General features: G+C 42.6%; 1 protein-coding gene across 1 annotated transcript in view; it reads right to left on the bottom strand.

Annotated features, from left to right (window-relative positions):
- Nucleotides 1-16477, bottom strand: part of LOC106590665 (potassium voltage-gated channel subfamily B member 2) — a 118882-nt gene that overhangs the window by 15136 nt on the left and 87269 nt on the right. The window contains exon 2 of the mRNA XM_045710826.1: nt 4065-5109. Within this exon, the coding sequence (XP_045566782.1) occupies nt 4065-5109 (1045 nt within the window). The remainder of the gene's footprint in view (nt 1-4064; nt 5110-16477) is intronic.

Below are 16477 nucleotides of genomic sequence, written 5' to 3'. Positions count from 1 at the left end.
TAATAAAGGTATATTCTAAAAAAAAGTATGTATATCTATATAGGTATGTGTATATATGTGTATATGTATATCTATATAGGTATGTGTATGTATATATGTGTATATGTATGTCTATATAGGTATGTGTATGTATATATGTGTATATGTATGTCTATATAGGTATGTGTATGTATATGTGTATATGTATATCTATATAGGTATGTGTATGTATATATGTGTATATGTATATCTATATAGGTATGTGTATGTATATGTGTATATGTATATCTATATAGGTATATGTATGTATATATAAATATATATAGGTATGTGTATGTATATATGTGTATATGTATATCTATATAGGTATGTGTATGTATATATGTGTATATGTATATCTATATAGGTATGTGTATGTATATATGTGTATATGTATGTCTATATAGGTATGTGTATGTATATGTGTATATGTATGTCTATATGTATGTCTATATATGTATGTGTATATATGTGTATATGTATGTCTATATAGGTATGTGTATATGTGTATATGTATGTCTATATAGGTATGTGTATGTATATGTAACGGCTGTCTTCTTGAAGAGAGGACCAAGGCGCAGCGGGTTGCGTGCTCAACACTATCATTTATTAATGTGAACACCAGAAAATAATAAACGACAACAGGAAACAGTTTTGCAGGCTACACCAACGCAATGCAAAAACAACTACCCACAATTAACAAACAAAACACATCCCTATATATAGGACTCTCAATCAAAGGCAACTACAAACACCTGCCTTCAATTGAGAGTCCAACACCCAATTACCTAACATAGAAAATACTAAACTAGAAAGAACATAGAAATACAAAAACATAGAACATAACCCAAAACCCGGAAATAATAAATCAAACACCCTTCTAAACAAACCACCACCCCGAACCACATAAAACAAATACCCTCTGCCACGTCCTGACCAAACTACAATCACAAATAACCCCTGTACTGGTCAGGACGTGACAGTATATATGTGTATATGTATGCCTATATATGTATGTGTATATATGTGTATATGTATGTCTATATATGTATGTGTATATATGTGTATATGTATGTCTATATAGGTATGTGCATGTATATGTGTGTATATGTATGTCTATATATGTATGTATATATATATATGTGTATATGTATGAATGTTTATGTATGCATATGTATATATATGGGCATGTAGGTGTATGTATATGGATATATATATTTACCACAAAAATATATGGGGGATTGGAAATGATGCAGATAATTACATTGATGGAAGCAACAATCTATTCTCAATATTAAGCTGATCCACCCCTAATAAATAAATACATACATTTAAAAAAAAAAAAATAATTAAAAAACATAGAGATGGTGTGCTTTATCAAAAATCTCTAATTTGGTCTCATCTGTCCATAGGACATTCTCGCAGAAGGATTTTGGCATGTTAAGGTGTGAAAGCATTTTTTTTTTTTTTATGTCTCTTTTTTCAGCAGTGGGGTCCTTCTGGGTCTCCTACCATATAACATCCTTTTTTTTGAGCTGGTGACAGATGGTGCGAGTTGAAAATGTCGTAAGAAGGTCAGCTTGAATCTGTGTGGCAGTTGATCGAGGTGCTTTCTCCACCATTCGAAAAAAAATCCTTCGCTGACATCTTCCATCAAGTGTTCTATTGCGGCCACTTCCAGTCTGGTTGGCTACAGTCTCATGGGCCATAAACGCCTTGATAACATTTACGTACGGTGTCTGTCCTCCTCAGATTATTCTCTGGTTTTCTTTATTTTCTCCGTGCTGATTGCGGTACACACAGTGACACAAAAAAACAAAAAACAGGAGAATGAGTCCTTTTCTCTTTTCAAACTGGTTGAATGAGTGATTTTTATATTGCAGGCACTTGCAACTTACTACAGGTGAGTTAAATTCTAATGTAAATGAGAATCACATTCCTTGAAATCGAATTATTTCAAACTATTTTCCAGAAGGTGCCAATAATATTATCCGGACCATTTTAGGATTTCTTTGTGGAATAAGCTAACGTTTTAGTAAATGTTTCAGATTTGTTTGTTTTGTTCAACTGCAAACCACAGACACATACATATGTGGATACCAAAATATTTTTTAATTTCAAAAGTTTTCTGGAAGAAAATGGGACATTACTTGAGCAAAGGTGGCAATATTTTTTTTGTCCAAGACTGTACCATTTATTCCCGAACACAGTCATGGTTCCAAATCTTGCTTTTATTTCACCAGATGTATTGAACCTATTTGTTAAAAAACAATCGCACTACGAAAAAGTTCTAAGGATAATTTACAACCTGCAGTACCCCTGGTCTGCCTTCAAATGTAGATACTCAATGAGAGGGGGCAGCACTGAGCTAGCCTGCAATGTCACTTCCTAGAGTGGCTGAAACTGCAGTCCGCATGCAATATTTCCAGAAACTCCTCCATAAAGCAAGATGGCGACAGGCTAAAACAACACTTGCTGATCTTCAAATGCGCCTCTGAGGTTTCACACAGGAAACAATGAGCCTTCACATAGGAAACATTGGGCCTTCACACAGGAAACAATGAGCCTTCACATAGGAAACAACTGTGCTTCACATAGGAAACAATGAGCCTTCACATAGGAAACAATGAGCCTTCACATAGGAAACAATGAGCCTTCACATAGGAAACAATAGGCCTTCACATAGGAAACATTGGCCCTTCACATAGGAAACAATGAGCCTTCACATAGGAAACAATTGCCTTCACATAGGAAACAATGAGCCTTCACACAGGAAACAATAAGCCTTCACATAGGAAACAATGAGCCTTCACACAGGAAACAATGAGCCTTCACACAGGAAACAACGAGCCTTCACATAGGAAACAATGAGCCTTCACATAGGAAACAATGAGCCTTCACATAGGAAACAATGAGCCTTCACATAGGAAACAATGAGCCTTCACATAGGAAACAATGAGCCTTCACATAGGAAACAATGAGCCTTCACACAGGAAACAATGAGCCTTCACATAGGAAACAATGAGCCTTCACATAGGAAACAATGAGCCTTCACACAGGAAACAATGAGTCTTCACATAGGAAACGATGATCCTTCACACAGGAAACAATGAGGCTTCACACAGGAAACAATGAGCCTTCACATAGGAAACAATGAGTCTTCACATAGGAAACAATGGGGTGAGATGTCATCAATTGCTTTGTCCATTATTTTTTACAGTCCATGGAACAGACGGTGGATGAGCGAGTGAGAGAAGATTTGGATAAAAAAAAATGGTAGTTAACTCCCTATAATTACCAGTGTATTAGTGCATCTGTTTCTATCCAGCAGCTATGTTTGGATATTCAATACTTTATGGTTGTAGCATTCCCACTTCTATTCTCCTCACAACACACTCACAAACCAATTCTTTGTTTTCAGTTGGGAAACTTTCCGGTAGCTTTCCCCAATATGTTCAGGTTTTCCAGAAATCCTGGTTGGACTGTTCTGTATTTCCTGATTCTGGGAATCCACCAAGCAGGATTTCTGTGAAAGCCCAGAACGTTGGCTACATGGCTCATAAAAATGTCATACTCTTGATTTCATCTCTTCACCTTTAATCTCCAATGAACTGTCACTGTTGTGAAAACGAGCACACAATACAGAACAGATTGACAGAGGAGATGAAAGCCGAATAAATGCCTTTAGGCTGTTGTGCAGATTTAAAAACAAACAGTGAGTGAGACACACCGAGTTACGTCTCTTCAGATTACAAGTGTTTAAAGAAGAGGATTACACTGTGTTTATATCTCCTTCAATAAGAGATGTCCCAAAATGGCACCCTATTCCCTACATTGTGCACTACTTTTGACCAGAGCCAATAGGAAAAATGGTGTCGTTTGGGACAGTAACGATAGTAGAGAAGAAGAACAAATGTATCCTCATTGGCCTTTTTGATCCCAGCTCCACAAACACATCTGTGACCTATCTGGAAACCCCAATGTACTGATAATCTAACACCAATGCTCAAAGCATAACATAACACACATTTTCCTAGCCTGGGTACCAGTCTGCTTGTCTCCTACCTCTCCGTTAGCCTGGGTACCAGTCTGCTTGTCTCCTACCTCTCTGTTAGCCTGGGTACCAGTCTGTTTGTCTCCTAACTCTCTGTTAGGCTGGGTACCAGTCTGTTTGTCTCCTACCTCTCTGTTAGCCTGGGTACCAGTCTGTTTGTCTCCTACCTCTCTGTTAGCCTGGGTACCAGTCTGTTTGTCTCCTACCTCTCCGTTAGCCTGGGTACCAGTCTGTTTGTCTCCTAACTCTCCGTTAGCCTGGGTACCAGTCTGTTTGTCTCCTAACTCTCTGTTAGGCTGGGTACCAGTCTGTTTGTCTCCTACCTCTCTGTTAGCCTGGGTACCAGTCTGTTTGTCTCCTACCTCTCTGTTAGCCTGGGTACCAGTCTGTTTGTCTCCTACCTCTCCGTTAGCCTGGGTACCAGTCTGTTTGTCTCCTAACTCTCTGTTAGCCTGGGTACCAGTCTGTTTGTCTCCTAACTCTCCGTTAGCCTGGGTACCAGTCTGTTTGTCTCCTAACTCTCCGTTAGCCTGGGTACCAGTCTGTTTGTCTCCTACCTCTCCGTTAGCCTGGGTACCAGTCTGTTTGTCTCCTAACTCTCTGTTAGCCTGGGTACCAGTCTGTTTGTCTCCTACCTCTCCGTTAGCCTGGGTACCAGTCTGTTTGTCTCCTAACTCTCTGTTAGCCTGGGTACCAGTCTGTTTGTCTCCTACCTCTCCGTTAGCCTGGGTACCAGTCTGTTTGTCTCCTAACTCTCCGTTAGCCTGGGTACCAGTCTGTTTGTCAACTACCTCTCTGTTAGCCTGGGTACCAGTCTGTTTGTCTCCTAACTCTCTGTTAGCCTGGGTACCAGTCTGTTTGTCAACTACCTCTCTGTTAGCCTGGGTACCAGTCTGTTTGTCTCCTACCTCTCTGTTAGCCTGGGTACCAGTCTGCTTGTCAACTACCTCTCTGTTAGCCTGGGTACCAGTCTGTTTGTCTCCTACCTCTCCGTTAGCCTGGGTACCAGTCTGTTTGTCTCCTACCTCTCCATTAGCCTGGGTACCAGTCTGTTTGTGCCATCATGCCACTCCTTGTGCTGCCAAATGGGCTCTGGTCTAAAGTAGTGTTCTATATAGGGAATAGGGTGCCATTTGGGACACCCTATTAGAGTCACTAATAATACTATTTCCTCTTCCTGCCTTATTTCCGGTGGTGGGGAAGGAAGAGGGTTATTCGTCTAAACCACAGGAGGTTGGTGGCACGTTAATTGGGGAGGACGGGCTCGTAGTAATGTCTGTAGTGGAATAAGTGTAATGCTATCAAACACATGGTTTCCATGTGGTTGATTCCAGTCCATTCACTCCGTTCCAGCCATTATTATGAGTCGTCCTCCCCTCAGCAACCTCAACTGGACTCTAAACTAATCCTCTAAGGTCAGGGTAGCAGCCCTTGCATGTGGCCCAGAGCCAATCTGTTACTGTAATAATGGGGTGGAGGAGGACGGGAAGGACAAAGGATAAAAGAGGAATAAGAGGAGGAGAGAAAGGGAGGATGAGGTCAGGGAAGGGCAGTGAGAGGAAGAAGAGGAGGAGAGAAAGGGAGGATGAGGTCAGGGAAGGGCAGCGAGAGGAAGAAGAGGAGGAGAGAAAGGGAGGATGAGGTCAGGGAAGGGCAGCGAGAGGAAGAAGAGGAGGAGAGAGAAGGAGGATGAGGAGGAGGGCAGGGAAGGGCAGCGAGAAAGAGAAGAGTGAAGGGTCATTGTCCTGCATTTTAATATTGCAGAGCAGCAGTAGCATAGCTTATAGCTTCTCAACAAGTGTACTGTAAAGGCAGTTGTAAAGGCTAAAAGATGAGAACTGATATGTGCTGAGAACAATGACGAGAACACTTCACCTTCTACTCAGTTAACAACTCCACCATTGACCTATAAACAGAGAGGGAAATTAAGCTAGCCGGCTAGCCCGATGCTAGTACTATTCAGACCGGCTAGTAGAACATTTGCCAAACTAGCCAGGCTAGTAGAACATTTGCCAAACTAGCCAGGCTAGTAGAACATGCCAAACTAGCCAGGCTAATAGAACATGCCAAACTAGCCAAGCTAGTAGAACATGCCAAACTAGCCAGGCTAATAGAACATGCCAAACTAGCCAAGCTAGTAGAACATGCCAAACTAGCCAAGCTAGTAGAACATGCCAAACTAGCCAGGCTAGTAGAACATGCCAAACTAGCCAGGCTAGTAGAACATGCCAAACTAGCCAGGCTAGTAGAACATGCCAAACTAGCCAGGCTAGTAGAACAAGCCAAACTAGCCAGGTTAGTAGAACATGCCAAACTAGCCAGGTTAGTAGAACATGCCAAACTAGCCAGGCTAGTAGAACCTTTGCCAAACTAGCCAGGCTAGTAGAACCTTTGCCAAACTAGCCAGGCTAGTAGAATATGCCAAACTAGCCAGGCTAGTAGAACATGCCAAACTAGCCAGGTTAGTAGAACATGCCAAACTAGCCGGGTTAGTAGAACATTTGTAACCCTAGTTAAGGACAGGAGGTGTACTGATTGATGAGTGCTAGCTAGCTCAATGTGGGTTAAACCTATTAGTAGCAGATCAGGCCTGGACTAGATCCTGCACCCTCTGAGAGACTGTGGAGTCAGGCCTGGGTTAGATTCTGCACCCTCTGAGAGACTGTGGAGTCAGGCCTGGGTTAGATTCTGCACCCTCTGAGAGACTGTGGAGTCAGGCCTGGGCTAGATTCTGCACCCTCAGAGAGACTGTGGAGTCAGGCCTGGGCTAGATCCTGTCACGGTGACAGTACAACAGATTGGTGTCTCACCTCTGACCTTTGCTTACTGATACTTATACACACGCACATGCTAACACAATCACACATCTGGACTCACACGTAGACTTGCAGACCACACATAATAATACATTATATTACAGAGGTCATACAGAAATACCATCATGTACAGTCGTGGCCAAAAGTTTTGAGAATGACACAGACATTAATATCCACAAAGTTTGCTGCTTCAGTGTCTTTAGATATTTTTGTCAGATGTTACTATGGAATACTGAAGTATAATTACAAGAATTTCATAAGTGTGAAAGGCTTTTATTGACAATTACATGAAGTTGATGCAATGAGTCAATATTTGCAGTGTTGACCCTTCTTTTTCAAGACCTCTGCATCCGCCCTGGCATGCTGTCAATTAACTTCTGGGCCACATCCTGACTGATGGCAGCCCATTCTTGCATAATCAATGCTTGGAGTTTGTCAGAATTTGTGGGTTATTGTTTGTCCACCCGCCTCTTGAAGATTGACCACAAAGTCTCAATGGGATTAAGGTTTGTGGAGTTTCCTGCCCATGGACCCAAAATATCAATGTTTTGTTCCCCGAGCCACTTAATTATCACTTTTGCCTTATGGCAAGGTGCTCCATCATGCTGGAAAAGGCATTGTTCGTCACCAAACTGTTCCTGGATGGTTGGGAGAAGTTGCTCTCGGAGGATGTGTTGGTACCATTCTTTATTCATGGCTGTGTTCTTAGGCAAAATTGTGAGTGAGCCCACTCCCTTGGCTGAGAAGCAACCCCACACATGAATGGTCTCAGGATGCTTTACTGTTGGCATGACACAGGACTGATGGTAGCGCTCACCTTGTCTTCTCCGGACAAGCTTTATTCCGGATGCCCCAAGCAATCAGAAAGGGGATTCATCAGAGAAAATGACTTTACTCCAGTCCTCAGCAGTCCAATCCCTGTACCTTTTGCAGAATATCAGTCTGTCCCTGATGTTTTTCCTGGAGAGAAGTGGCTTCTTTGCTGCCATTCTTGACACCAGGCCATCCTCCAAAAGTCTTTGCCTCACTATGCGTGCAGATGCACTCACACCTGCCTGCTGGCATTCCTGAGCAAGCTCTATACTGGTGGTGCCCCGATCCTGCAGCTGAATCAATTTTAGGTGACGGCCCTGGCGCTTGCTGAACTTTCGTGGGCGCCCTGAAGCCTTCTTCACAACAATTGAATCGCTCTCCTTGAAGTTCTTGATGATCCGATAAATTGTTGATTTAGGTACAATCTTACTGGCAGCAATATCCCTGCCTGAGAAGCCCTTTTTGTGCAAAGCAATGATGACGGTGATGATGAGCTATCCCCATTGAGACCGTGTCTGTGCCTCGACCTAGGTTGGGCAAAACTAAATATGGCGGTGTTCGCCTTAGCAATCTCACTAGAATAAAGACCTCCTCCATTCCTGCCATTATTGAAAGAGATCGTGATACCTCACATCTCAAAATAGGGCTACTTAATGTTAGATCCCTCACTTCAAAGGCAGTTATAGTCAATGAACTAATCACTGATCATAATCTTGATGTGATTGGCCTGACTGAAACATGGCTTAAGCCTGATGAATTTACTGTGTTAAATGAGGCCTCACCTCCTGGTTACACTAGTGACCATATCCCCCGTGCATCCCGCAAAGGTGGAGGTGTTGCTAACATTTACGATAGCAAATTTCAATTTACAAAAAAAAACAACGACGTTTTCATCTTTTGAGCTTCTAGTCATGAAATCTATGCAGCCTACTCAATCACTTTTTATAGCTACTGTTTACAGGCCTCCTGGGCCATATAGAGCGTTCCTCACTGAGTTCCCTGAATTCCTATCGGACATTGTAGTCACAGCAGATAATATTCACATTTTTGGTGACTTTAATATTCACGTGGAAAAGTCCACAGACCCACTCCAAAAGGCTTTTGGAGCCATCATCGACTCAGTGGGTTTTGTCCAACATGTCTCTGGACCTACTCACTGCCACAGTCATACTCTGGACCTAGTTTTGTCTCGTGGAATAAATGTTGTGGATCTTAATGTTTTTCCTCATAATCCTGGACTATCGGACCACCATTTTATTACGTTTGCAATCGCAACAAATAATCTGCTCAGACCCCAACCAAGGAGCATCAAAAGTCGTGCTATAAATTCTCAGACAACCCAAAGATTCCTTGATGCCCTTCCAGACTCCCTCTGCCTACCCAAGAACATCAGAGGACAAAAATCAGTTACCCACCTAACTGAGGAACTCAATTTAACTTTGCACAATACCCTAGATGCAGTTGCACCCCTAAAAACAAAAAACATTTGTCATAAGAAACTAGCTCCCTGGTATACAGAAAACAAACGAGCTCTGAAGCAAGCTTCCAGAAAATTGGAACGGAAATGGAGCCACACCAAACTGGACTAGCTTGGAAAGACAGTACCGTACAGTATCGAAGAGCCCTCACTGCTGCTCGATCATCCTATTTTCCCAACTTAATTGAGGAAAATAAGAAGAATCCTAAATTTATTTTTGATACTGTCGCAAAGCTAACTAAAAAGCAGCATTCCCCAAGAGAGGATGCCTTTCACTTCAGCAATAATAAATGCATGAACTTCTTTGATAAAAAGATCATGATCATTAGAAAGCAAATTACGGACTCCTCTTTAAATCTGCGTATTCCTCCAAAGCTCCGTTGTCCTGAGTCTGCACAACTCTGCCAGGACCTAGGATCAAGGGAGACACTAAAGTGTTTTAGTACTATATCTCTTGACACAATGATGAAAACAATCATGGCCTCTAAACCTTCAAGCTGCATACTGGACCCTATTCCAACTAAACTACTGAAAGAGCTGCTTCCTGTGCTTTGCCCTCCTATGTTGAACATAATAAACGGCTCTCTATCCACCGGATGTGTACCAAACTCACTAAAAGTGGCAGTAATAAAGCCTCTCTTGAAAAAGCCAAACCTTGACCCAGATAATAAAAGAAAACTATCGGCCTATATCGAATCTCCCATTCCACTCCAAAAAATTGAAAAAGCTGTTGTGCAGCAACTCACTGCCTTTCTGAAGATAAACAATGTATACGAAATGCTTCAGTCTGGTTTTAGACCCCATCATAGCACTGAGACTGCACTTGTGAAGGTGGTAAATGACCTTTTAATGATGTCAGACCGAGGCTCTGCATCTGTCCTCATGCTCCTAGATCTTAGTGCTGCTATTGATACCATCGATCACCACATTCTTTTGGAGAGATTGGAAACCCAAATTGGTCTACACGGACAAGTTCTGGCCTGGTTTATATCTTATCTGTCGGAAAGATATCAGTTTGTCTCTGTGAATGGTTTGTCCTCTGACAAATCAACTGTACATTTTGGTGTTCCTCAAGGTTCTGTTTTAGGACCACTATTGTTTTCACTATATATTTTACCTCTTGGGGATGTCATTCGAAAACATAATGTTAAATTTCACTGCTATGCGGATGACACACAGCTGTACATTTCAATGAAACATGGTGAAGCCCCAAAATTGCCCTCGCTAGAAGCCTGTGTTTCAGACATAAGGAAGTGGATGGCTGCAAACGTTCTACTTTTAAACTCGGACAAAACAGAGATGCTTGTTCTAGGTCCCAAGAAACAAAGAGATCTTCTGTTGAATCTGACAATTAATCTGGACGGTTGTACAGTCGTCTCAAATAAAACTGTGAAGGACCTCGGCATTACTCTGGACCCTGAGCTCTCTTTTGAAGAACATATCAAGACTGTTTCAAGTGCAGCTTTTTTCCATCTACGTAACATTGCAAAAATCTGAAACTTTCTGTCCACAAAGGATGCAGAAAAAATAATCCATGCTTTTGTTACTTCTAGGTTGGACTACTGCAATGCTCTACTTTCCGGCTACCCGGATAAAGCACAAAATAAACTTCAGTTAGTGCTAAATACGGCTGCTAGAATCCTGACTAGAACCCAAAAATTTGATCATATTACTCCAGTGCTAGCCTCCCTACACTGGCTTCCTATTAAGGCAAGGGCTGATTTCAAGGTTTTACTGCTAACCTACAAAGCATTACATGGGCTTGCTCCTACCTATCTTTCCGATTTGGTCCTGCCGTACATACCTACACGTATGCTACGGTCACAAGACGCAGGCCTCCTAATTGTCCCTAGAATTTCTAAGCAAACAGCTGGAGGCAGGGCTTTCTCCTATAGAGCTCCATTTTTATGGAATGGTCTGCCTACCCATGTGAGAGATGCAGACTCGGTCTCAACCTTTAAGTCTTTACTGAAGACTCAACTCTTCAGTGGGTCCTATGATTGAGTGTAGTCTGGCCCAGGAGTGTGAAGGTGAACGGAAAGTCTCTGGAGCAACGAACTGCCCTTGCTGTTTCTGCCTGGCCGGTTCCCCTCTCTCCACTGGGATTCTCTGCCTCTAACCCTATTACAGGGGCTGAGTCACTGGCTTATTGGTGTTCTTCCATGCCGTCCCTAGGAGGGGTGCGTCACTTGAGTGGGTTGAGTCACTGACGTGGTCTTCCTGTCTGGGTTGGCACCCCCCCTTGGGTTGTGCCGTGGCGGAGATCTTTGTGGGCTATACTCGGCCTTCTCAGGATGGTAAGTTGGTGGTTGAAGATATCCCTCTAGTGGTGTGGGGGCTGTGCTTTGGCAAAGTGGGTGGGGTTATATCCTTCCTGTTTGGCCCTGTCTGGGGGTATCGTCGGATGGGGCCACAGTGTCTCCTGACCCCTCCTGTCTCAGCCTCCAGTATTTATGCTGCAGTAGTGTATGTGTCGGGGGACTAGGGTCAGTCTGTTATATCTGGAGTATTTCTCCTGTCTTATCTGGTGTCCTGTGTGAATTTAAGTATGCTCTCTCTAATTCTCTCTTTCTCTCTCTCGGAGGACCTGAGCCCTAGGACCATGCCTCAAGGCTACCTGACATGATGACTCCTTGTTGTCCCCAATCCACCTGGCCTTGCTGCTGCTCCAGTTTCAACTGTTCTGCCTGCGGCTATGGAACCCTGACCTGTTCACCGGACGTGCTACCTGTCCCAGACCTGCTGTTTTCAACTCTCTAGAGACAGCAGGAGCGGTAGAGATACTCTCAATGATCGGCTATGAAAAGCCAACTGACATTTACTCTTGAGGTGCTGACTTGTTGCACCCTCGACAACTGTGATTATTATTATTTGACCATACTGGTCATTTATGAACATTTGAACATCTTGGCCATGTTCTGTTATAATCTCCACCCAGCACAGCCAGAAGAGGACTGGCCATCCCTCATAGTCTGGTTCCTCTCTAGGTTTCTTCCTAGGTTTTGGCCTTTCTAGGGCGTTTTTCCTAGCCACCGTGCTTCTACACCTGCATTGCTTGCTGTTTGGTGTTTTAGGCTAGGTTTCTGAACAGCACTTTGAGATATTAGCTGATGTAAGAAGGGCTATATAAATACATTTGATTTTATTTTATTTGATTTGACGGCACGTGTTTCCTTGCAGGTAACCATGGTTGACAGAGGAAGAACAATGATTTCAAGCACCACCCTCCTTTTGAAGCTTCCAGTCTGTTATTCGAACTAAATCAGCATGACAGTGATCTCCAGCCTTGTTCTCGTCAACACTCACACCTGTGTTAACGAAATAATCACTGACATGATGTCAGCTGGTCCTTTTGTGGCATGGCTGAAATGCAGTGGAAATTTTTTGGGGGGGATTCAGTTCATTTGCATGGCAAAGAGGGACTTTGCAAGTAATTGCAATTCATCTGATCACTCTTCATAGCATTCTGGAGTATATGCAAATTGCCATCATACAAACTGAGGCAGCAGACTTTGTGAAAATTAATATTTGTGTCATTCTCAAAACTCTCTCTACTCCTGTTGAGCCCCTATCCTCCTGTTGAGCCCCTCTCTCTAATCCTGTTTAGCCCCCCCCTCTCTCCTCCCGTTGAGCCCCTCTCTCTAATCCTGTTGAGCCCCTCTCTACAATCCTGTTGAGCCCCTCTCTCTAATCCTGTTGAGCCCCTCTCTCTAATCCTGTTGAGCCCACCCCCTCTCTCTACTCCTGTTGAGCCCCTCTCTCTAATCCTGTTGAGCCCCTCTCTCTAATCCTGTTGAGCCCCTCTCTCTCCTCCTGTTGAGCCCCCCTCTCTAATCCTGTTGAGCCCCCCTCTCTAATCCTGTTGAGCCCCTCTCTCTAATCCTGTTGAGCCCCTCTCTCTCCTCCTGTTGAGCCCCTCTCTCTAATCCTGTTGAGCCCCTCTCTCTCCTCCTGTTGAGCCCCTCTCTCTAATCCTGTTGAGCCCCTCTCTCTAATCCTGTTGAGTCCCTCTCTCTAATCCTGTTGAGCCCCTCTCTCTAATCCTGTTGAGCCCCTCTCTCTAATCCTGTTGAGCCCCTCTCTCTAATCCTGTTGAGCCCCTCTCTCTAATCCTGTTGAGCCCCTCTCTCTCCTCCTGTTGAGCCCCCCCTTTCTCTAATCCTGTTGAGCCCCTCTCTCTAATCCTGTTGAGCCCCTCTCTCGCGTGTGGCGAGTGGGGAGAGGTTTACTGATATGGATGTTGACTTGTTAAAATGCATAAATGAAAGGCTTGCCAAACGTGATATCTTGGATATATTACGAGAGGACATCAATGCATTATGTGCCAGTCTAGAATTCAGCCAATGTCAGATTAATGATCTAAGGAAAGAGAACACGGAGCTGAAAGGTACTGTAGACTCTATTCATAGCAAGGTGGCGGTGGTACAAAGGGAGAACAAACAACATAAAGAAACCTTGCTTGATGTACGGTGTCGATCAATGCGGGACAATCTAATATTTTCAGGGATACCGGAGAATGACAACAGCAGAGGCTGTGAGGACACAGTCCGAAACTTTACGTCAACTCAACTAAAACTGCCCACTGATTGTTGTGCGTAATGTCACTTTCTCCAGAGTCCGTAGAGTAGGTAAGGCCTCTGGAAATAGGCCACGGGCTATCATTGCATGTTTTGACAAATTTAAGCAAAAGGAAATGCCGAAGAACATGGGCAGAGAACTCAGAAACACTGATTTTGGAATGAATGATCACTTCCCCACTGAGATCAATGAAAGGAGAAAAAAAAAACTATATCCCATCATGAAGGAAAAACGTTGCCTGAATCAACGAGTCTCCGTGGTGATGGATAAACTTTATATCAACGGGCAATTGCATCGGGACTCTAGAGTAACTCCCTGGATATTTTAATTTAATGTTCAAATTTGAGTTTGTGTGTTGTAGTGTATCATGACAACTTCAACTATAACAGATACATGCTCTATTGATCTTCACTTGACAAGGAAAGGGTTGCATATAGCTCAGGTTAATGTATGTAGCCTTCCTAACAAAATACATGACGTTTTTAACTTGGTCAAGATAAATAATATTCCTATTTTGGCTTTGACTGAAACGCATTTAGATGAATCTGTAAATGATGGGCAGATTAACATTCATGGATATAGTCTACTGAGAAGGGACAGGAATCATGGATATAGTCTACTGAGAAGGGACAGGAATCATGGATATAGTCTACTGAGAAGGGACAGGAATCATGGATATAGTCTACTGAGAAGGGACAGGAATCATGGATATAGTCTACTGAGAAGAGGCAGGAATAGGAATGGTTGGGGTGTAGCACTGTACATTCAGAATCAGATACCTTTTAAGAGGAGGGATGACCTTAATGTATGTCAAGTAGAAGCACTATGGGCTCAGGTACATCTGCCTCACCAGGCAGCCATATTGGTAGGATGTGTGTGTATAGACCTCCTAGCTCGAAGGTGTCCTATTTGGATGACTTATGTACTGGGTTTGACCAGGCCACAGATAGCAACAGAGATGTATTTATCTTGGGTGATTTTAATATAAATTGGAAGGATCACAATAATTCGAATAGAAAAATAATGTATGAGATATGCTGAGAACTGTGGTTTGAAACAAATGGCTAATGATACTACTAGATCATCAATTAAGTTGGGTTACCGTTCAGACACGTGCATTGATCAGATTTTCTGTAATATACCGTTGCAATGCTTAAAAGCCAGATCAATGCCAGTGGGCTGGACAGACCATAATATTGTAACCATAACCATGAACACCAAGGTTCCAAAGAAACCCCCTAGGATTGTGGTCAAGAGAAATTTTAAAACATTTAATTATGAGCTATTTCTAAATGATTTGGCTGCTGTACCCTGGGAGCTGATTTATCTAGAGGATGATTTAAATCACGCTACAGAATGTTTTATTGATTTGCTCACTGAGGTAATGGAGCACCATGCCCCAGTAAGAAAGAGTACAGTTGGTGGTCGTCCATCTCCATGGATTGATGATGAACTGGGTGATGCTTTTTCTCAAAGAAATATGGCAAAAGTCTTAGCAGCCAAGTCAAAATTAGAAATTGATGAACAGAATTATAGAACATTGCGTAATTATGCAGTTAGATTGAATCGAAAAAAATAAGTTATTTTACAACAATGCTTTTATTGATTGTAAAAATGATTGTAAAAAGGTATGGAACACAGTTAAGGGAACAATATCAAAACCAGTTGATATTGCCAATCATTTTGCAGATTTTTTTAAACAAAGAAAATAAATTTACTGAGCAACAATGTAAACATACATTCTTCCAAACAAGCTATTGTCCAATGGATTGATGATCATATTATGAGCAACAAGACCTGCTCTTTTAGTCTGCAAACGGTGTCAGTGGAGGAGGTGTTATTAAACCTATTGAAGCCATTACCTGATGGGAAATCTACAGGTTATGATCTTATGGAGAATGTTTTGCTTCGCTGTGCTGCTCCCCAGATTGCAGTTCCACTGAGATACGTATTTAATTTGTCACTGGAAAAGGGGACGTTTGCAAATGTATGGAAGCATGCGAAACTGTGTCCTATTCCGAAAGACCGCAAAGAACCCGCTACTCCTGCCAACAGTCGACCAATTAGTCTACTCCCTACACTCAGTGAGATATTGGAGGGTATTGTGAGTAGACAAATATGGGAGTACATGGAAAAGAATGATCTGATTACAGCCAATCAGCATGCTTATCGCAAAAACCATTCCACTACCACTGCATTGGTTGACATGACTGACCAGTGGTTCAATGCTATGGATAATGGCAAGTTTGTGGGTGTACTGTTTTTAGATTTCAGTGCAGCATTTCATTTAGTGGATCATGAAATAATTTTGACAAAATTCATGCGTTAATGGTTTTAAGGAGGTAGCATTGAATTGGGTACAGTCATATCTAACTGACAGGAAACAGTCCACCTATATCAATGGTTAATTTTCTTCCCCTCATGTGTTAAACTGTGGAATACCGCAGGGCAGCTGCCTTGGGCCACTTCTTTATTAAATATATACCAACGACCTTCCTTATGCCTTTACAAGGAGATTTGGAGAATATCATGGAGTGGGTTTGCCAAATCAAACTTGTTTTAAACACCAAGAAAACCAAAGTTATGTTGGTCTGTTCCACCAGGAAAAGGTCAAAACCGCATGGGATACAATTAAGTATGGGAGGAGTACAAATTGAAGAAGTGGCAGAAACCAAACTATTGGGAGTGCAGCTAGAGAACTGCTTATCATGGTCGTCTCAA

The sequence above is a fragment of the Salmo salar genome, chromosome ssa29, assembly GCF_905237065.1.
Source record: "Salmo salar chromosome ssa29, Ssal_v3.1, whole genome shotgun sequence".
Classification (NCBI taxonomy): Eukaryota; Metazoa; Chordata; class Actinopteri; order Salmoniformes; family Salmonidae; genus Salmo; species Salmo salar.
This window is presented reverse-complemented; position numbering and strand designations above follow the sequence as displayed.